This window comes from Schistocerca serialis, chromosome 4 (genome assembly GCF_023864345.2).
Source record: "Schistocerca serialis cubense isolate TAMUIC-IGC-003099 chromosome 4, iqSchSeri2.2, whole genome shotgun sequence".
In the NCBI taxonomy this organism is placed as follows: domain Eukaryota; kingdom Metazoa; phylum Arthropoda; class Insecta; order Orthoptera; family Acrididae; genus Schistocerca; species Schistocerca serialis.
The window spans coordinates 896635589-896655260 of NC_064641.1; the positions used below are offsets into that span (position 1 = coordinate 896635589).

At 40.0% G+C, this 19672-nt stretch overlaps 1 protein-coding gene across 1 annotated transcript in view; it reads left to right on the forward strand.

The window, feature by feature from the left end:
- Window positions 1-6765, forward strand: part of LOC126473567 (coiled-coil and C2 domain-containing protein 2A) — a 574642-nt gene extending 567877 nt beyond the window's left edge. The window contains exons 25-26 of the mRNA XM_050100701.1: window positions 1264-1399; window positions 6120-6765. Of these exons, the coding sequence (XP_049956658.1) occupies window positions 1264-1399; window positions 6120-6308 (325 nt within the window). The 3' untranslated portion in view covers window positions 6309-6765. The remainder of the gene's footprint in view (window positions 1-1263; window positions 1400-6119) is intronic.
- The last annotated feature ends 12907 nt before the right edge of the window (window positions 6766-19672 follow it).

A 19672-nucleotide genomic window follows, 5' to 3' on the forward strand; every position in this document is an offset into this window, starting at 1 on the left:
TGGTGCAGGTTTATGGCATCATTTATCATAGGGCCATATTTTTTCGAAGAGACAGGTGCTTCCAGTTCTGTTACCTGTACCATCACTGGTAAGTGCTATGAGTGTCTTTTACATAACCACATCATTCCAGCTCTCCAACAGTGTGGATGTGTGGATGGGATCATTTTTATGCAAGGTGGCACACTTCCACACATTGGAAATCCAGTTTAGCAGCTGCTGAAGTCCATTTCGAAAATGCTAGAATTATCAGCTGCCATTTCCCTACAGCCTGGCCGTCCTGATCACCTGATCTTAATCCCTGTGATTCTGGCTGTGGGGCTGTTTGAAAGATGTGTTCAGTGCTCCAACTGCAAACTTAGCTGCATTCAAGGCATGCATTGCGCAACACATTCTAAATGTGATGCCGGAAACACTTCAATCAGTTGTGGAACATGATGTTTCTGTTTCTACCTGTTGCAGAAAATGGTGGACAGCATATTCAACATGTTTTGTGCCAGTCATATGGAAATTAATAATCCGATTTGATTTTTATTGATGCTTTTTATGCAGTTTTTGGTCTCAGGACAATTAAAAACTGATTTTTGCCATCTGATGTGATATGACATTGCTGTGGTGTATGGGATTACATAATTAACAGTGTCACATCTGCACACCCATGCACACTGAGTAATGCAGTTTGTTTAACATCAGACATACACCTTAGGCATTGTTGTATGATTCATTTGTCATTCGTAGTTGACCACTATTACATTATGATGCTCACAGTGCCATCTATTGCTATATTTTGTAACTATTTATGTTGTTCTGCCATTCGTTTTCCCCTTTGTCCAATAATGTTCCATTGCAATTTGACATCATTCTAACCAGTGGTGTTATCTCTACAGTGCTTTGAAAGTTTAACTTTAATTAGAATCACCTTGTACTTTGGGAATCAATATCAATGAGCTGAGTGCATATATTGTGTACAACACACCCAAGCCAAACATGCTACAAATTCAGCACTACAGAATGAAGACAAGCTCTTCCCCAAAGCACATGAAGCAGACGTATCTCTTTTCTGCATGATTATATTCTTCAGCTATTCGCAACTGGTAGTGGCAATGGTCTCCAGATGAACTATGATCAGTGACAACATTGGCAGTTCGTTTGTAGATAAAATATGCATCTGCAGCAAACTTGAAATTACTAGACATGCTTTCGAGCAATTATAATGCTGAGAGGCTAACATATTTTGAACTAAATAATATGTACATATTTTTACAGGACAATTTGGAACCGTTACTGTATTGCAATTTTACGGAAGCTATTGCCTGAAATGGAGACAGCATCTTTGAAATCCAAAGAATTGGGTATAGCTGAACATATTCACGAACTACAACAAATACTAGGGTCACACAAGGCAAGTATATAGCTTTTAGTTGTATGGAGGAAATCAGACTTTAAAAAGTTTCACAGACCTTCAAACAGCTGGGCATGCTGATGTCAGCCTCACGGTACTTTCATTAATTTATGAAGTTTCATGTCAACAGTCAGTCAGTTCACCAACAACACTAACATTCATAAATGTGATGTATGTCACACAGAAAGTAACAAAGAATTCAGTTGTGAAACTATTTGACTACTTAGGCAGATATATCAAGACTTCAATACATGATAAAATTAACTATAAATACCAACTGAAATCATCTCTACTAGGCAACTCCTTCCATTCCATAAAATCTTTTTTGAATATGTAATAATATAAAGTATAATAGAGGGAAACATTCCACGTGGGAAAAATATATCTAAAAACAAAGATGATGTGACTTACCAAACAAAAGTGCTGGCAGGTCGATAGACACACAAACAAACACAAACATACACACAAAATTCAAGCTTTCGCAACCAATGGTTGCTTCATCAGGAAAGAGGGAAGGAGAGGGAAAGACAAAAGGATGTGGGTTTTAAGGGAGAGGGTAAGGAGTCATTCCAATCCCGGGAGCGGAAAGACTTACCTTAGGGGGAAAAAAGGACAGTTATACACTCGCACACACACACATATCCATCCGCACATACACAGACAAAACCAGACATTTGTACAAATGTCTGCTTGTGTCTGTGTATGTGTGGATGGATATGTGTGTGTGTGTGTGTGTGCGAGTGTATACCTGTCCTTTTTTCCCCCCTAAGGTAAGTCTTTCCGCTCCCAGGATTGGAATAACTCCTTACCCTCTCCCTTATATCCCACATCCTTTCGTCTTTCCCTCTCCTTCCCTCTTTCCTGATGAAGCAACCATTGGTTGCGAAAGCTTGAATTTTGTGTGTATGTTTTTGTGTCTATCGACCTGCCAGCACTTTCGTTTGGTAAGTCACATCATCTTTGTTTTTAGATATAATAATATAAAGTGTTTGACACAGTGACATGAAGTGGGAGACATAGCAAGGCTGTGTGAACGTTGCTGTAGGACTGTGCAGGAAAGGATGGTGGGCTGCTAAGTGCAGCATGGAGAGCTGTAGTTGGGGGGATTTGGGGAGAGAGGGGGGGGGGGGGGAGCAGAGAAGGGGAAAGGACTATGCAGATGAGCTGGATGGGTGGGAGGCACATGTGAGACTGGAATGGAAGCAGGGAAGGGTATAGAGGTAGGTGGGGGGCAGGAATGAGCAAAGGGTTGAGGCCAAGGGGGTTATGGGAATGAAGAATATGTCACAGGGAGAGCTCTCACCTGGACCATTCAGAAAAGCTGATTTTAGTGGGAAGAGTCCAGACAGCATAGGCTGCGTAGCAGTCACTGAAGTCAAGCACACAGTGCTTATCGAAGTGCACAGCAATTGGGTGGTCCAGCTGGCTTTTTGGCACTGTTTGGCCACGGTCATTGAAGTGGACAGACAGCTTGTTAGTGGCTGAGCCCACATAGAATGTTGCATCATGATTGCAGTTAAGTTGGTGTACCATATATTTGTGTTTGCAGATGGCTCTTCCTTTTACAGGGCAGGAGAGGCCTGTGATAGGACTGGAATTGGTGGTAGTGGGAGGACATATATGAGATGGATTTCTCATCTAGGTCTCTTACAAGGATATGAACCATGAGGCAAGGAATTGGCCACAGGAATGGAATAGGGATGGACAAGGACATTGCATAGGTTGAATGGGCAGTAAAACACCACTGTGGGATAGACGTTACTGGACATGATGAGTGGTAGTTGAAACCATGGTGGAGAATGTAATCCAGTTACTCCAGTCCTGGGTGGTAATGATTCATGAATGGAGTAGTGTAAGATTGTGGAGACAAGGTGTGGGAGAGCCATTTCTGGATGAAATGTGAAGGGTAATTTCAGTCTTTGAAGCCGTCAGTGAGACCCTTGGTATATTTGGAGTTTGACTGCTCATCACTGCAGATGTGAAAACCACAGGTGATAAGCTGTATTGAGACATCTCAATACAAACCCACAGTCACTGCAGTAAAACATGAAAATATGACATGCAAACAAGATGTATAGTTGCAGGTGAAGCACAAGCCAATCATTTATGCAAAACAAATAAAATCACACTTCGTGCTATGTGCCAATGTACTATATTAAAAATGCAAGGGGACTCAATAATGTGTTAATTAAATGCAGTAAAAGAAATGTATCTGGCCTGCTACTAAAGATTTTGATTTGGTTTTGGGTGCCAGGTATAACACAAAAATATACACCAAATAATACTGAATCTGAAGCTTGTTGAAGGAACTAAGTGTATGCACGTACATTAAACTTCTACCTCAGAACTGATTGATATGGTGCTAGCTACGATTGATCATGGTGCTAGTTAATGGCATTAAGGTAGTAAGTGAAGTGATTTGATCTGCTTATCACATTGTGCCGGCATCTCATTTATATGTTTTTGCAATAAGTTAGACACCCAAGTGCTCCAGCATGGGATAAAGGACATTATCCCACTATCCCTTATTTTGTGTAAGTTGAATGGTAAGTTCTGATTTTTTTTCCATAAGTAGTAAAGGAGTTTTGCTATTTGGGGAGCAAAATAACTGATGATGGTCGAAGTAGAGAGGATATAAAATGTAGGCTGGCAATGGCAAGGAAAGCGTTTCTGAAGAAGAGAAATTTGTTAGCATCCAGTATTGATTTAAGTGTCAGGAAGTCATTTCTGAAAGTATTCGTATGGAGTGTAGCCATGTATGGAAGTGAAACATGGACAATAAATAGTTTGGACAAGAAGAGAATAGAAGCTTTCGAAGTGTGGTGCTACAGAAGAATGCTGAAGATTAGATGGGTAGATCACATAACTAATGAGGAAGTATTGAATAGGATTGGGGAGAAGAGAAGTTTGTGGCACAACTTGACCAGAAGAAGGGATCGGTTGGTAGGACATGTTCTGAGGCATCAAGGGATCACCAATTTAGTATTGGAGGGCAGCGTGGAGGGTAAAAATCGTAGAGGGAGACCAAGAGATGAATACACTAAGCAGATTCAGAAGGATGTAGATTGCAGTAGGTACTGGGAGATGAGAAAGCTTGCACAGGATAGAGTAGCATGGAGAGCTGCATCAAACCAGTCTCAGGACTGAAGACCACAACAACAACAATGGATATGAGGTCATGGTTGTAAAAATAAATGTTACAATGTCAACTCAGCCACCTATTGCCATGTAAAAAACACTAGAATTTGTGTGTTTCAAAGGCCAAGTCTTGATCTTCATAAATACTGCACAGGAAACCTCAAAGCTCCAATATAAAACCTGAACAAGAACAATAAAAATAATAAAATAATGTGACTGCTTCCCTTGCTGTTGTGCCTGCTTAATCACTGTCAACTGATGATATAGATAAAATGAAATGGAGTATGTTGTCCATAGGTATCGGCAATGTCACAATAACAGCCCTGTATGTACACAAACCATGTATCTTCTAGAAAGCCGCTTCCCACAGACCAACATTTAAATAATGCAAGTGAGCTCTGCATGAATGTAAATATTAAAGCAAAAAGATATTGAATAAACAAGGATGATGTATAACAATGTGTGGTTGCCTGCAAATTCAGATCCCATCATGAATGGAAAGCTAATAATAATTACATACATTAAATAAGATCTGCAAAGTTTGTGAAACAAATATTTGTGTCACCTGTAAGCTGTTCATTTCATTGTATTATGTATTTCTCACACTATGACTGGTAATATCCAATTGTTCTAGTACATCCAGTTTCTTGCTTTGCAAAGTTGGGACATATTCATCAGTTCCCAACATGGGATGTTATATTTTTCTTCGTTTCATGATCATCTGTACACATCATTAGATCTGCAAGATTTATTTCCACTGGAAATGAAAAGACCAAAAATTACAACTCAAGTATTGCTATACTTATTGGAGGAACTGTTGCTCCATTATTGCATAATTTATGCTTGCAAATTCTTTGACTTTTGTAATGTAAGTCTTTTCTTATAGAAGCAGCTGCTGCCTTTCTACCTTCCATTGCTCCTCCTCATTTTCCTACTACTTCTACTACTACAACTACGGCTTACTGCACGGATTGTCTTACATAAAATATGCTTGAAACCCTTGCTAACCATTAAATACAACTGTGCATATTTATGTTCATGCTGTGATATATGCCATTCTGTCTACTGATTTTGATAATCAAATCTAATTTGGTGTCATATATATACTGTGCAGTTGTGCTATTGTTGATGCAGCCAGTCCAAAGGCTACTTTGATGCAGCTGTACATGCCAGTCTGGTCTATGCTGTTCATTTCCGCATCTTAGATCTGTTGCAATCTACGTCCATATGAACCTGCATACTGTATTCAAATCTTGGTCAATTTTATACTCCTTCCAATCATCCTCCCCCCCCCCCCCCCCGCCCCCCCCATCCCCCCCCCACCCATCCCCCCCATCCCCCCCCCCCCACCCCCACACACACACAAATTTCCTTCAGTTACTGACTGTCCTATATCCGTGTAAAAAGAGATCTATGGATGAATAAAGCTGCTACTACTACTACTACTACTCCTTGATGCCTTTGGATGTTTTCTATCAACCTGTCCCTTCTTTTTGTTGAAGTTTGAGAAATACTAAATACTAAAAATTAAAGTAAAATTACATGTTCATTAATCTGCTAATATTGTATAATATGTCTTTAGGTTTGTGGATTTCCTATCAATATGCCATATACCAACATGGAAGCTATTAATGAGACAGTGAAAGCTACAGGTGTCCATAATACTGAGAATGAAGAAACTGAATTTGCACTTGCAGTATATGTTCATCCATACCCTGGCAATGTTCTCTCAGTGTGGATATATGTAGCGTCACTCATCAAAAGAAGGTGAACTATTAAACTGGTTCTTAGATATTGGTTGGCAAACTATTTACTGGTGTATAAGACTGTTATTACTGACAGTTCACATCCAATGTTTGATTTATTTATTATTAGGCTATCAGAAAACAGATGAAAATAAAATTTATATTACAGCAAGATAGATAGATATTCAGCGATCACAGGCCCTGCAGAGCACATGCTGCTTCCACAAACTGCCTTCACTCCTTCCTATTATTACAGCTAGTTCATGTTAAATAAGATAACATTTATATCCTCCTCTTCAAGTGAAATCGTACTTGGGCAAGAACTGTCTTCTATATCAAAACCATTAACAGAAGATAACTTGCAGCATACTGAAGAAGTGACCATGGTGAACAACATATGTGTAACTGTGAAGAAAATCATTATCATGTTACATTGTGACCATAGCATAAATAAATTGTTCTTGGCACAGGATATAGTGTTATGAGACAGATTGTAATACTAGTTCATAAAATAAAATAAATATTTTATACTGAATGCTGAAGCTTGCATTTCATAATTCTATTGTATATTTCCTGACCAATGCAATGCATGTGAAACCTACTTTCAGATAAAAACATATGATTACAGTGGATCAAGAATCATTCAAGGAAGTGATCAGTAGACTTAAATGTGATGCAGCAGACATCATGTTGAGCACAGATGTTATATTTATTTATTCACTTATCTGTGCTTTGTGTAATTTGGCATTCAGGATAAATACATTATGATATAGGACAGGACATTGTATAATATTATATGAGGTTACATAATGTGACATCATGTCATGTTGAAATGGATGCTTATTTATGCACCGCTTCTAGTGCAAGTTAGAAAGATCTGACAAAGAAAAAAGGAATGTTACAATTAATGTAATATAAATACAAATAAATAATGTAAGTCTTGTATATGATGCCAAAGTAAATGGCTTATTTCATTCAGTTTAGTGAAACTAGGACTATTCACCTAATCTGTGATTCACTTCTCCCACTTTGATGATACTACATTTATGAATTTGGAGGCAAACGTTCATTAACCCCTTCACAGCCATCATATACTGGAGTTCAGTTTTATGTTCTGTTTTGAGACCTTGTTACTTTGAAAAAGCCATTAGGGAAACATATGATAAACACACTGATGCTAATATGAGATAGATTAAGCCAGTTCCAGAGAAGTATGAGAGGTTTTGTAACTCGATTAAAGCAACAGCCCAGAGAAGCATTCAACAAAGAATCAGAAAGGACATTACACAAGAGTGTAATGAAAAGAACAGACAGACTTGCTGCTGAATTTAAAGAAATCAACTCCCATGAAACAGCTTCAGAACTCTTGAAAACTGTTTAGAGTATAAATTTCAGTAATTATAGCAAGAAAGCCTAGTCTTTCATTCATATATTGGACTCCTTGCAACAGTATCAAGAAATTGTGCAATGGTTAATATAGAATCCATTACAAATCACCTTACCTCAATTTCCACATTAACTGCCAGTAAGAAATTTAATAACAGAATCAAAAGTGAACTACATAAGATGAAACGAATGGCTCAGTGACATGATTTCTGTGCTTAATCACTTTTATCTTTCCATGTGCAGGAAGGCTTAAACTACCACCAGAGTGAAAAGTCTGCAGACTTTTGTGGCATTTTCCCAGAACTGGTCAAGTTCTGTGGATGTGCTACCAAACAATGGCTTACTTCCTTTTTCAGCTGCATATTATGGCCAGAGTACCACCATTCTTCAAGAAAGTTAATGTCATTGTACTGTTGAAACCATGGAAGGATTGAGACCTTCCACAAAGTGACGGACCAATTACACTACTCTCTGCTACATACTGATTACTCAAAAGTTTGATACTAAACAGAATAGCATCGCCAACTGAAACACTAATCTCAGCAGAAAAAGAAGCAGGATTCTGCCACCAATCATAATTGCAAGGACCAGGTCATCTCCTTAAGCACCTATATGGGAACTGGCATCAAGAAGAAAGAAAAAAAGTGATTATGTGTTCCTAGATCTGCCTGCAGCATGTGGCACAGTCTGGAGATAAAGACTTATAATGTAACTGGTGACAGCAGTTCTACATATTCCACATTTACTCTGAACACATGCAGAATAAATCCAAAAAACTGAAAAATGGCTCATCTCGAGGTTCAGTTGTCTCCCCTACGTTGTTAAAGCTCTATATCCACAACCTACCAGCAACTGTGCCTCTCAAATTTACGCATGTCAGTGATGTCTGTCTAGTGACCAAATGGACCAGTCTCTCAGAGGTTGAGGAAAGAGTGGTAGTGGACATGAGTATATTAGATGAATATTTCAGAAAGTGGAAGCTGAAACCAAATCTGCTGAAACAGAAGTTTCAATATTCTAGATGAGCAACAAATGCACAAATTAATGTCCACAGGTAATATTCAGAGACAATGAATAACAATGGAACTTCATTCCAAACTACCTGGACATCACTTTCTAACCTGCTGGCACTATCTTTGGAACCACAATAATTTATTGCAGAAGTTATTTGGTATTCTTGGGGAACTGTCACAAACAATTTTATGAACAACAGCTCTGACTGTAGTACATTCAGTACTGTTCAGACATATGGCTCAACTATTTCTACACTCACTTAATGAACGTTCAGTTTTGACAGACGCTGCGCACTGTATCTGATATGCTTCGCTTATGCCTGTTCAATGGCTCCTGTTGCTAAGCAACATCACTCCACCTCACTTTAGAAGATAGCAAGGTTTCACTTGGTTATGGACAAAAATATAAAGGAACTAGTCTGTACATGATAGCTTGGAGATCTACCATGAGCCAGTTAACCAGCAGTTTCAATCCTGCAGTTGCCTGTAAATCAGAATGGTTACCATCATCCCAGCAAGGCATCTCACAAGCTGAAAACCAACTATCAAATTTATAGGCTTTAACCTTCCTCATATTTCTCAGTGCAGACTGAATTGTATAAGATGTGGGACTAGGAAAACAGCTGCTAATCTCTATAGCCTCAGATGGTAAACTCTGTGAGCAGTGACTGTAGTGAGGTGGCACAGACAGTGCAACACATTGTTCAGGAATTCCCATTACCTGCATTCATCGTACCCATGGGAGAACTATTCAAGCTGCTTCAAAATAAATTACCATAAGTGGTTGGAAAATATAGCCATTGATCTTCAACTTTTCCTTTTGTTTATTTAACTGATTGTTTAGAATTTCTTTATTTGTAATTTTTAATGTATTCATGATTGTTTAAGACCAGAAAACACTAAACAAATGAAGTATCCTGTGCAGTGAAAGTAAAAGTAAACCTGCACTCTAGATCTATACCTGAATACATACTTTGCAAACCCACAGCAATGTGCATGGAAGGATTTCTTCCCATTCCAATCATGTATGACTGATTAAATGCCTCCATGCATTGTGTAATTAATCTCTTCTTGTCTTTGTGGGCACTACAGAAGAGACAGGTAGGTGGCTAAAGAAAGTTTCTAGATTCTTTAGTTAATAATAGTTTTGAAATTTTGTAAGTAGATTTTCAGAGGATAATTGACACTTACGTTCAATTAACAGCTAATTCAGATTTTTCAGCATTTCCACGATGCTCTGACATCAGTCAAGGGGGACCACCTGAGCCACTCTTCTTTCTATGCATTCAGTATCCCCTGTTAGTCCTATTTGCTATGGGCCCCACACACTTGAGCAATATTATAAAATTGAACAGACAAGTCTCATTTGCAGACTTGACCATTCCATTTCATATGATAGCCCTACATGTTTTTACACAAGGTACCTATATGAACTGACTGAATCCAGTGGTGACCCACTCATATTGCAGTAAAAGAACTGGTTGGATTGTTGTGCATTTATTTCAGATAGTACTTAAATGTAGATAAGTGCATCATCTGCAAAAAGCCTGAGGTTAGTACTAATATTGGCTGCCAAGTCATTAATATACAACATAAACAACAAGGGTTTCAACACACTTCCCTGGGGCACACCTGAAGTTACTTCTATGTCACTCAGTGACTCTCCATCCAAGACAACATTTCCCTACTGGGAAATCCTCAATCCAGTCACAAATTTCTCTTGATATCCCCTACAATTGTAGTTTCAATAATAAGCATAGGTGTGGTACTGAGTCAAATGCTTTTCAGAAATTTAAAATACTGCATATACCTGACTGCCTTGATCTGTGTCTTTAATGAGGACAGGCAACAATGGCACAAGTTGTTTGATGCCTGAGTGAAATTTTTGGAATCTGTTCTGTTTGGCATAGAGGAGGTCATTCTCTTCAAGATGCCTCATTTTGCTTGGCTCAGAATATGTTCTAGGAGTCCACAACACATGGATGCCAGTAACACTGGATGGTAGTTTTGTGGGTCACTTGTGCTATGTTCTTGTACATAGATGTAGCCTGTGCTTCCTTCCAATCATTGGACACACTTTTTATCAAGGTACCTATAGTATATTATGACTAAAATGAGGCCTAAGTCAGCTGCAGATTCTATACAGAATCTGACAGGGATTACATTGGGCCCTAAAGTCTTGTTTAATTGTAATGATTTCAGTTGTTTCTCAGTGCCACTGACCATCCATCTTTTGAGTGGTGGAAGTATTAAACAGGCACTGTAGTTCCATACCTACCTTAGTAAAGAAACATATGAAAATGTTGTACATCATTTCTGCTTTTGCTCTGTTACCCTCCTTATCAATTAAGTGTCATCTGTAAGTGTCTGGACACTAACTTCAATGTCACTGATAGCCTTTACATAAGACCAGAATTTATTTGGGTATGTGAGAGATGTGCTGATAAGACTCTGCTAACTTGGTCACTGAAGGCTTCATATATTGCCCATTGGACAGCCTATCATGTTTCAGTCAATATTTATGTATAGCCTCCTATTTGTTTTACACTATCATGCAGAAGTTGTGGCTTCTTTACAAGTTTCTTTACAATTAGTATATTCCATGGAAGGTCCCTTCCATCATAAACTGCTGTACTAGGTACCCTCTATCCAGTGTGTAGTCAATTATTCTTTGAAACTTCAGCCAGAACTCCTCTACCTGCTTCTGCCCATAAGTAAATGTTTTTGAATTTCTGTCTGAGTTATGACACAACTGCATCTTTATGTAACTGAACATGTAAATATTAATACTGTTTTAACTGCCCTCTGTAATGTAGTAAGCATTGTGGCTACAACTGCCTCATGATACCAATTTCAATTTACTTATCTTCAAAGAGATTATGTCCATTTACTACCATTAGGAGTGAGACTACAAACTATTTGTTCCAAGTAGTTTTCAGATAAAGCTTTTGGTATTATTTTGCAGGCTGTCTTTAACACACTCCATTCTTTTACACACACCATTTACAAAATTTTAATTAACACAATAGATTGTTGAATGGATGAAGTCTCTTCCAATTATGACAGTATCATTGGGGAATATTTGTACTAGTGAGTTGAGGATGTATCTAAGGTTTTCACTAGCATCTGGGTTGACCATGGTAGTCTATGAAGAGCCCAATTGTAAGTTTATACCTGTTCTTAATACTAAGTCTCACCCAAACGGTCTCACTTGTGGCTTCAATTTCTTTATTGGTAGGTTTGAGTTTCTTGTCTACTGTCAACCCCACATCCATTTCCCATAAACTTATCCTTTTGATATACACCCCAAAAATCTCATTGCTGTCAGTTGTGGGTTTTAGCCTGCTTTCAGTACTTAGTATTGTGTGAGCTCCACTGCTTTTTAAGATTGCTTCAAACTTTGGGACTTTCTTGTGAGTCCTTTGGTAGTTGTTCACTTGGGTTTTAACTATATCATCCATGGGTTCCTATCCTTGGGCCTTAAACTAATACTCTGGCATCTCCTACAACTATCATTTTCTGGATCAGATGGAGAGTCGCCTAAGGTAACAAAATTGGTGGACACCACGCACACTCAGCCAACTAGATAGTACTCTCTGATGTGTATTGCACCACTGACCCATTTAGGCTACCCTGTAGTTCTCAGCCCTTTGGCAAAAGTCCAGAATGTCACAGCCTATTTTCTAATTCAAGCCTTCCATTGTGGTTAGAATCAGAGAGCACTGATCAGTTGTACAATTTGGATGGAAAATTCAACATAGTCCTCCTAATAATTGCTTTGGTAAAACACTTCACTTCACAGGTCAAAGGAAGACAAGGACATGCCACCTATAGTGAAAACTTTAGGAAGTGACTAGTGCACAGACCAATTTTTGGGATGATGACTTCTTTCTTAATTGAAATTTAATGCATAGTGCATTATATCCTACTTGTGCAGGTGTGATTGCATTACCATTCTAGATGTCATCTGTATAGCGTGTGGGTTCATGTTTACCACTGATTAACTGATTTTGCCATGGTAGAAATCTGCCATTCACATAATATGCAAGTAGCTTCCCTTCCTGTAAGTACGAGTGTAGTCTAATCCCAAAAAGAGTCTCTCTCTCACACAAAAATACAGAGTTACAAAGCTAATTTTACATGCACTGATCTTTGATGGCCATGTATGTTCTTTGAAACAGCAAACAATAATGTGAACTCTCAGAAATTACAAAAAAGCTTTCAACAACTTGCAAGTGAAATTATGCAAATCCCCAGAGTAATTTCATAGGATAATGAAGTGAAGAGGTAAAGATGTTTCCACCCATACTTGTTGTTGTTGTTGTTGTCTTCAGTCCTGAGATTGGTTTGATGCAGCTCTCCATGCTACTCTATCCTGTGCAAGCTTCTTCATCTCCCCGTACTTACTGCAACCTACATCCTTCTGAATCTGCTTAGTGTATACATCTCTTGGTCTCCCTCTACGATTTTCACCCTACACGCTGTCCTCCAATGTTAAATTTGTGATCCCTTGATGCCTCAGAACATGTCCTACCAACCGGTCCCCTCTTCTTGTCAAGTTGTACAACAAACTCCTCTTCTCCCCAATTCTATTCAATACCTCCTCATTAGTTATGTGATCTACCCATCTAATCTTCAGCATTCTTCTGTAGCACCACATTTTGAAAGCTTCTATTCTCTTCTTGTCCAAACTATTTATCGTCCATGTTTCACTTCCATACGTGGCTACACTCCATACAAATACTTTCAGAAACGACTTCCTGACACTTAAATCTATACTCGATGTTAACAAATTTCTCTTCTTCAGAAACAATTTCCTTGCCATTGCCAGTCTACATTTTATATCCTCTCTACTTCGACCATCATCAGTTATTTTGCTCCCGAAATAGCAAAACTCCCTTACTACTTTAAGTGTCTCATTTCCTAATCTAATTCCCTCAGCATCACCCGACTTAATTCGACTACATTCCATTATCCTCATTTTGCTTTTGTTGATGTTCATCTTATATCCTCCTTTCAAGACACTGTCCATTCCGTTCAACAGCTCTTCCTAGTCCTTTGCTGTCTCTGACAGAATTACAATGTCATCAGCGAACCTCAACGTTTTTATTTCTTCTCCGTGGACTTTAATACCTACTCCAAATTTTTCTTTCGTTTCCTGTATTGCTTGATCAATATACAGATTGAATAACACCGGGGACAGGCTACAACCCTGTCTCACTCCCTTCCCAACTGCTGCTTCCCTTTCATGTCCCTCGACTCTTATAACTGCCATCTGGTTTCTGCACAAATTGTAAATAGCCTGTCGCTCCCCGTATTTTACCCCTGCCACCTATAGAATTTGAAAGAGAGTATTCCAGTCAACATTGTCAAAAGCTTTCTCTAAGTCTACAAATGCTAGAAATGTAGGTTTGCCTTTCCTTAATCTATTTTCTAAGATAAGTCATAGGGTCAGTATTGCCTCACGTGTTCCAACATTTCTGCGGAATCCAAACTGATCTTCGCCGAGGTCGGCTTCTACCAGTTTTTCCATTCGTCTGTAAAGAATTCGCATTAGTATTTTGCAGCTGTGACTTATTAAACTGATAGTTCGGTAATTTTCACATCTGTCAACACCTGCTTTCTTTGGGATTGGAATTATTATATTCTTCTTGAAGTCTGACAGTATTTCACCTGTTTCATACATCTTGCTCACCAGATGGTAGAGTTTTGTCAGGACTGGCTCTCCCAAGGCCGTCAGTAGTTCTAATGGAATGTTGTCTACTCCCGGGGCCTTGTTTTGACTCAGGTCTTTCAGTGCTCTGTCAAACTCTTCACGCAGTATCGTATCACCCATTTCATCTTCACCTACGTTCTCTTCCATTTCCATAATATTGTCCTCAAGTACATCGCCCTAGTATAGACCCTCTATATACTCCTTCCACCTTTCTGCTTTCACTTCTTTGCTTAGAACTGGGTTTCCATCTGAGCTCTTGATATTCATACAAGTGGCTCTCTTTTCTCCAAAGGTCTCTTTAATTTTCCTGTAGGCAGTATATATCTTACCCCTAGTGAGGTAAGCCTCTACATCCTTACATTTGTCCTCTAGCCATCCCTGCTTAGCCATTTTGCGCTTCCTGTTGATCTCATTTTTGAGAGGTTTGTATTCCTTTTGGCCTGGTTCATTTACTGCATTTTTATATTTTCTCCTTTCATCAATTAAATTCAATATTTCTTCTGTTACCCAAGGATTTCTACTAGCCCTCGTCTTTTTACCTACTTGATCCTCTGCTTCCTTCACTACTTCATCCCTCAGAGCTACCCATTCTTCTTCTACTGTATTTCTTTCCCCCATTCCTGTCAATTGTTCCCTTATGCTCTCCCTGAAACTCTGTACAACCTCTGGTTCTTTCAGTTTATCCAGGTCCCATCTCCTTAAATTCCCACCTTTTTGCAGTTTCTTTGGTTTTAATCTACAGTTGATAACCAATAGATTGTGGTCAGAGTCCACATCTGCCCCTGGAAATGTCTTACAATTTAAAACCTGGTTCCTAAATCTCTGTCTTACCATTATATAATCTATCTGATACCTTCTAGTATCTCCAGGATTCTTCCATGTATACAACCTTCTTTCATGATTCTTGAACCAAGTGTTAGCTATGATTAAGTTATGCTCTGTGCAAAATTCTACAAGGCGGCTTCCTCTTTCATTTCTTCCCCCCAACCCATATTCACCTACTATGTTTCCTTCTCTCCCTTTTCCTATTGACGAATTCCAGTCACCCATGACTATTAAATTTTCGTCTCCCTTCACTACCTGAATAATTTCTTTTATCTCGTCATACATTTCATCAATTTCTTCATCATCTGCAGAGCTAGTTGGCATATAAACTTGTACTACTGTAGTAGGCATGGGCTTCATGTCTATCTTGGCCACAATAATGCGTTCACTATGCTGTTGGTTGTAGCTTACCCGCACTCCTATTTTTTTATTCATTATTAAACCTACTCCTGCATTACCCCTATTTGATTGTGTATTTATAACCCTGTATTCAACCTGTCCATTTCCCTTTTTAAATTTTCTAACCTATCTGCCCAATTAAGGGATCTGACATTCCACACTCCGATCCGTAGAACACCAGTTGTCTTTCACCTGATAACGACGTCCTCTTGAGTAGTCCCTGCCCGGAGATCCGAATGGGAGACTATTTTACCTCCGGAATATTTTACCCAAGAGGACGCCATCATCATTTAACCGTACAGTAAAGCTGCATGCCCTCGGGAATAATTACAGCTGTAGTTTCCCTTTGCTTTCAGCTGTTCACAGTACCAGCACAGCAAGGCCGTTTTGGTTAGTGTTGCAAGGCCAGATCAGTCAATCATCCAGACTGTTGCCCCTGCAACTACTGAAAAGGCTGCTGCCCCTCTTCAGGAAGAACACATTTGTCTGGCCTCTCAACAGATACCCCTCCATTGTGGTTGCACCTATGGTACGGCCATCTGTATCGCTGAGGCACGCAAGGTCATGGGGGAGGCACCCATACTTATTAACTGTTAAATATAGATGACCAGACCACAAATGCAGATAGTACAAATAGATAGTCACACAGCCCTACAGTAAGAGGTGCTGTTGTGATTAATTGTGCACTCAAATCAGTTTACGAAATAATCCAGTACTAAGAGTCAGCATACCAGAAGTAACTCTCTACAGCTGTCACCATAAGAACAGCACATCCCGCAGATGTCTCCCAGATTTTGAAGGAAGATTGATTATTAAACAGAGATTGAAACTAATTCAGAATGCAGGAGAAAATATATTAACTTCTGATGTCATTGGACAATTCTGTCAAAATTAGCCACAACAAGTTAATTATTGCCCTTGTTTTTGAAACCAAGTAATTCATTTCAAGTCCAAATAAAATAGGAGTGGTCAAGCTGCCTGTCAAGTACAGAGAATACTGAGTAGCTGTGAGAGCTTTATGAATATTGTAGAAACACACTTGAAATAAGCTCTAGCAATTCCCCTCTATTTATAAGGGTTAATAACAAGGAAATAATATGTGAACAAACAGAGAAAATGTTTATATAATGTTTCAAAGGCTGAAATTGGATAAATGAGGATTGGTAACAATAATTAAACTCCTGGATGGAAAAATATATAAAATAATGGAAAGGCAATGACTTATCTATAGAGGGCTGGCGCTTTCGAGTTCTTGCTCTTTTTTCTTGTAGAACTACATGCCCCCCCCCCCCCCCCCCAAACACACATACACACACACAAACATTCATGTTCGCAGTAGCAGAGAGACTGATTATTGAATGTCGATTGTCGAAAGCAGTTGTCTGGGTAGACGGAGGTGAGGAAGGGGTGGGAAAGAATGCATGATGCAAAGAGGGATACCAGGGTAGTGTGAGGTACGTCTTTCACCAGATGACTCAACAGCAGCACAACAAGAGGATAGAGCACCTAACGATAGAAAGAGGGAGAGGCGGGCGAGGGAGAGAAAGAAAGTAGGGAAAGGTGGTGGTAAGGAGGGAGACAGGCAGGGAGAGGGGTGGGAAAAGGTGTAAGTGGGAGAGGGGGTGGAGAGAGAGAGAGAGAGAGAGAGAGAGAGAGAGAGAGAGAGAGAGAGAGAGAGAGAGTCCACATGGTGGGGGAGGAAGAGTAGCGGGAGAAAGAAGAGAATACATGATCTGTAGGGGGAAGGGGTGGTGTGAATAGAAGAGATTTTCACTGCAGATGCGGCTTAGAAAGTGGAAAGCAGGAGTTGTTGAAGTATACTGATAAACTTACCAGAGACTTCCAGCTCATTCATAAACAGCTTTCCTGTTCCATCTCCTCCCCTGACACCAGTGTCCCTGTTAACTAGCCATCAGCTAGCACTCCTCTTATCACCCAGTATCATCCTTGCCTTTAAAAGTTCAACCATATCCTTCACTAAGATAAGGGACATCCTAACCACATCACCCAGAGTAATGTTCTGCCACCCTGTCCACTTACAAAATATTTCTCTACTCCAATCCTGCTCACATTCCTGCACCCCATGGGTCATTCCCATATGGTCAACTCAGGTGCAAGACCTGTTCCATACATCTGCTCACCACCTCCTACTGCAGTCCAGTCATAGGCATCTCCTACCCAATAAAAAAGACAGGTCCACATGTGAAAGCAGCCATTTTATTTATCTATGCTGCAATTACTGTACGGCATTGTAGGTGGGCATAACTATTGTCCACTTGCATGAATAGCCATTGCCAAACTGTGGCAAACTGCAAACTTGACCATCCAGTTCCCGAACATGCTGCACGCCACAACACTATGACTTCAACAGCTGCTTCACTATTTGGATACTCCCTTCCAGCACAAGTTTCTCTGAATTGTGCTGCTGGGAATTGTCTTTTCAGCATATCCTGCACTCCCACAGTCTTCGCCTCCCCACCTGAACCTCCACTAACGTGTTTCCCCTTCTCTTTCCTGTTCTCATCTCTCCTTTCCCATACAGATTGAGTATGCCTTCTCCCACTCCTCTACGTACCCCTCCATGTGGGCCCTTTCCACCTCTTGCCCCCTTTTTTTGACCCCTCTCTCTTAATCTCTCCCCTCCCTGTCTCCATCTTCGCCACCACCTTCCTCTCCCTCTGTTTACCCCTCGGAACTCCTTTCATCATGTTGCGTAGCCATTGAGTCACATGGCAAAAGACCTACCTCACTCTAATCTGCTACCCTCTCCTTTCATATGGATCATTTCCCATTTCCTCCCCCTCTCTGTCTCTCATCTTCCCAGGAAACTGCTTTCTATTATATGTTGTGTGTGCCATGCACCAAGTCTCCGTAGGTAAGTGGTTGCCTTTTCCTTATTTTATGTAAAAATCAGGATTGCACAGATTGATAGTACCATATGCCATAGCGCATATCATACTCTTCCCATTATCATGTACACTGATCAGCCATAACATTATGACCACCGAGCTACTATCAGCATAAACCCTTCCAGGTGACAGCAGCATCTCCTGGTGAGAAAAGATGCTAGTCAAACACATACGTACATGGTGTATGTAGTATCAGTGAGCCTGCGGTCCGTGTGTAGAATGGGGAAGGCGCGCAAGCTAAAGTTTGACCGAGAGCAGATTGTGATGGCCCACAGGCTTGGCATGAGCATTTCGGAAACTGCACAACTTGATATGGGTTTGAGGAGTGCTGGGGTTACTGTCTTCAACAAGTGGCGAAACCGAGGTGAAACCATGTCTAGATGTCATGAGGTTGAGAAGTCACACCTCGTTACAGATGTCCGACGTCATAGGCTGGGCAGACTGCCAAAACAGGACAGGCAGTGAACTATGGCGGAACTAACATGCTGGGCAGCATACAAGTGTGTCTGAACACACAGTGCACCAAATGTTCCTAACAATGGGCCTCCACAACTGATGACCCATGCATGTGCCAATATTAACACCACAACTATGGCTGAAATGGGCATGTGACCATTGGCACTGCACTTTACTGTAGTGGCAGAGCATTGCATAGTCTGATGAATCCCGATACCTTCTTCATCATGGATAGGAGGGCACAAATCGATTGTTTTCCAGTGGAGTGACTCGTTGACATATGTACTGCATGATGGGGACAAGCTGGCAGCAACTCTGTTATGCTCTGGGGAACATTCATGTGGACATCCATGGGTCCAGTGGAGCTCGTGCAAAGCACCATGATTTTATTTATTTATTTTTGTTTTTATTTTGTTTTAGGGCACAAAAACAACAAAGGTCAAACCCTCAAACACAAAGAAGAAAAAGAAGTTACAAACAACTACACATTCAGACCAATCAATGGAAGGAAAGACATCTAAAAACAGGGACTTGGAGAAAACTCCTTAAAATACACCAGAGAGACAATGGAGGTCCTGAACTAAAGAATAAATGTCCTTTGCCATATTTCTATGATGGATAAAATGTAAAAAGGAGGTGACAGCCACACATCGTTCACTAAAAGGCCGATAACTCAGACGGCAAAT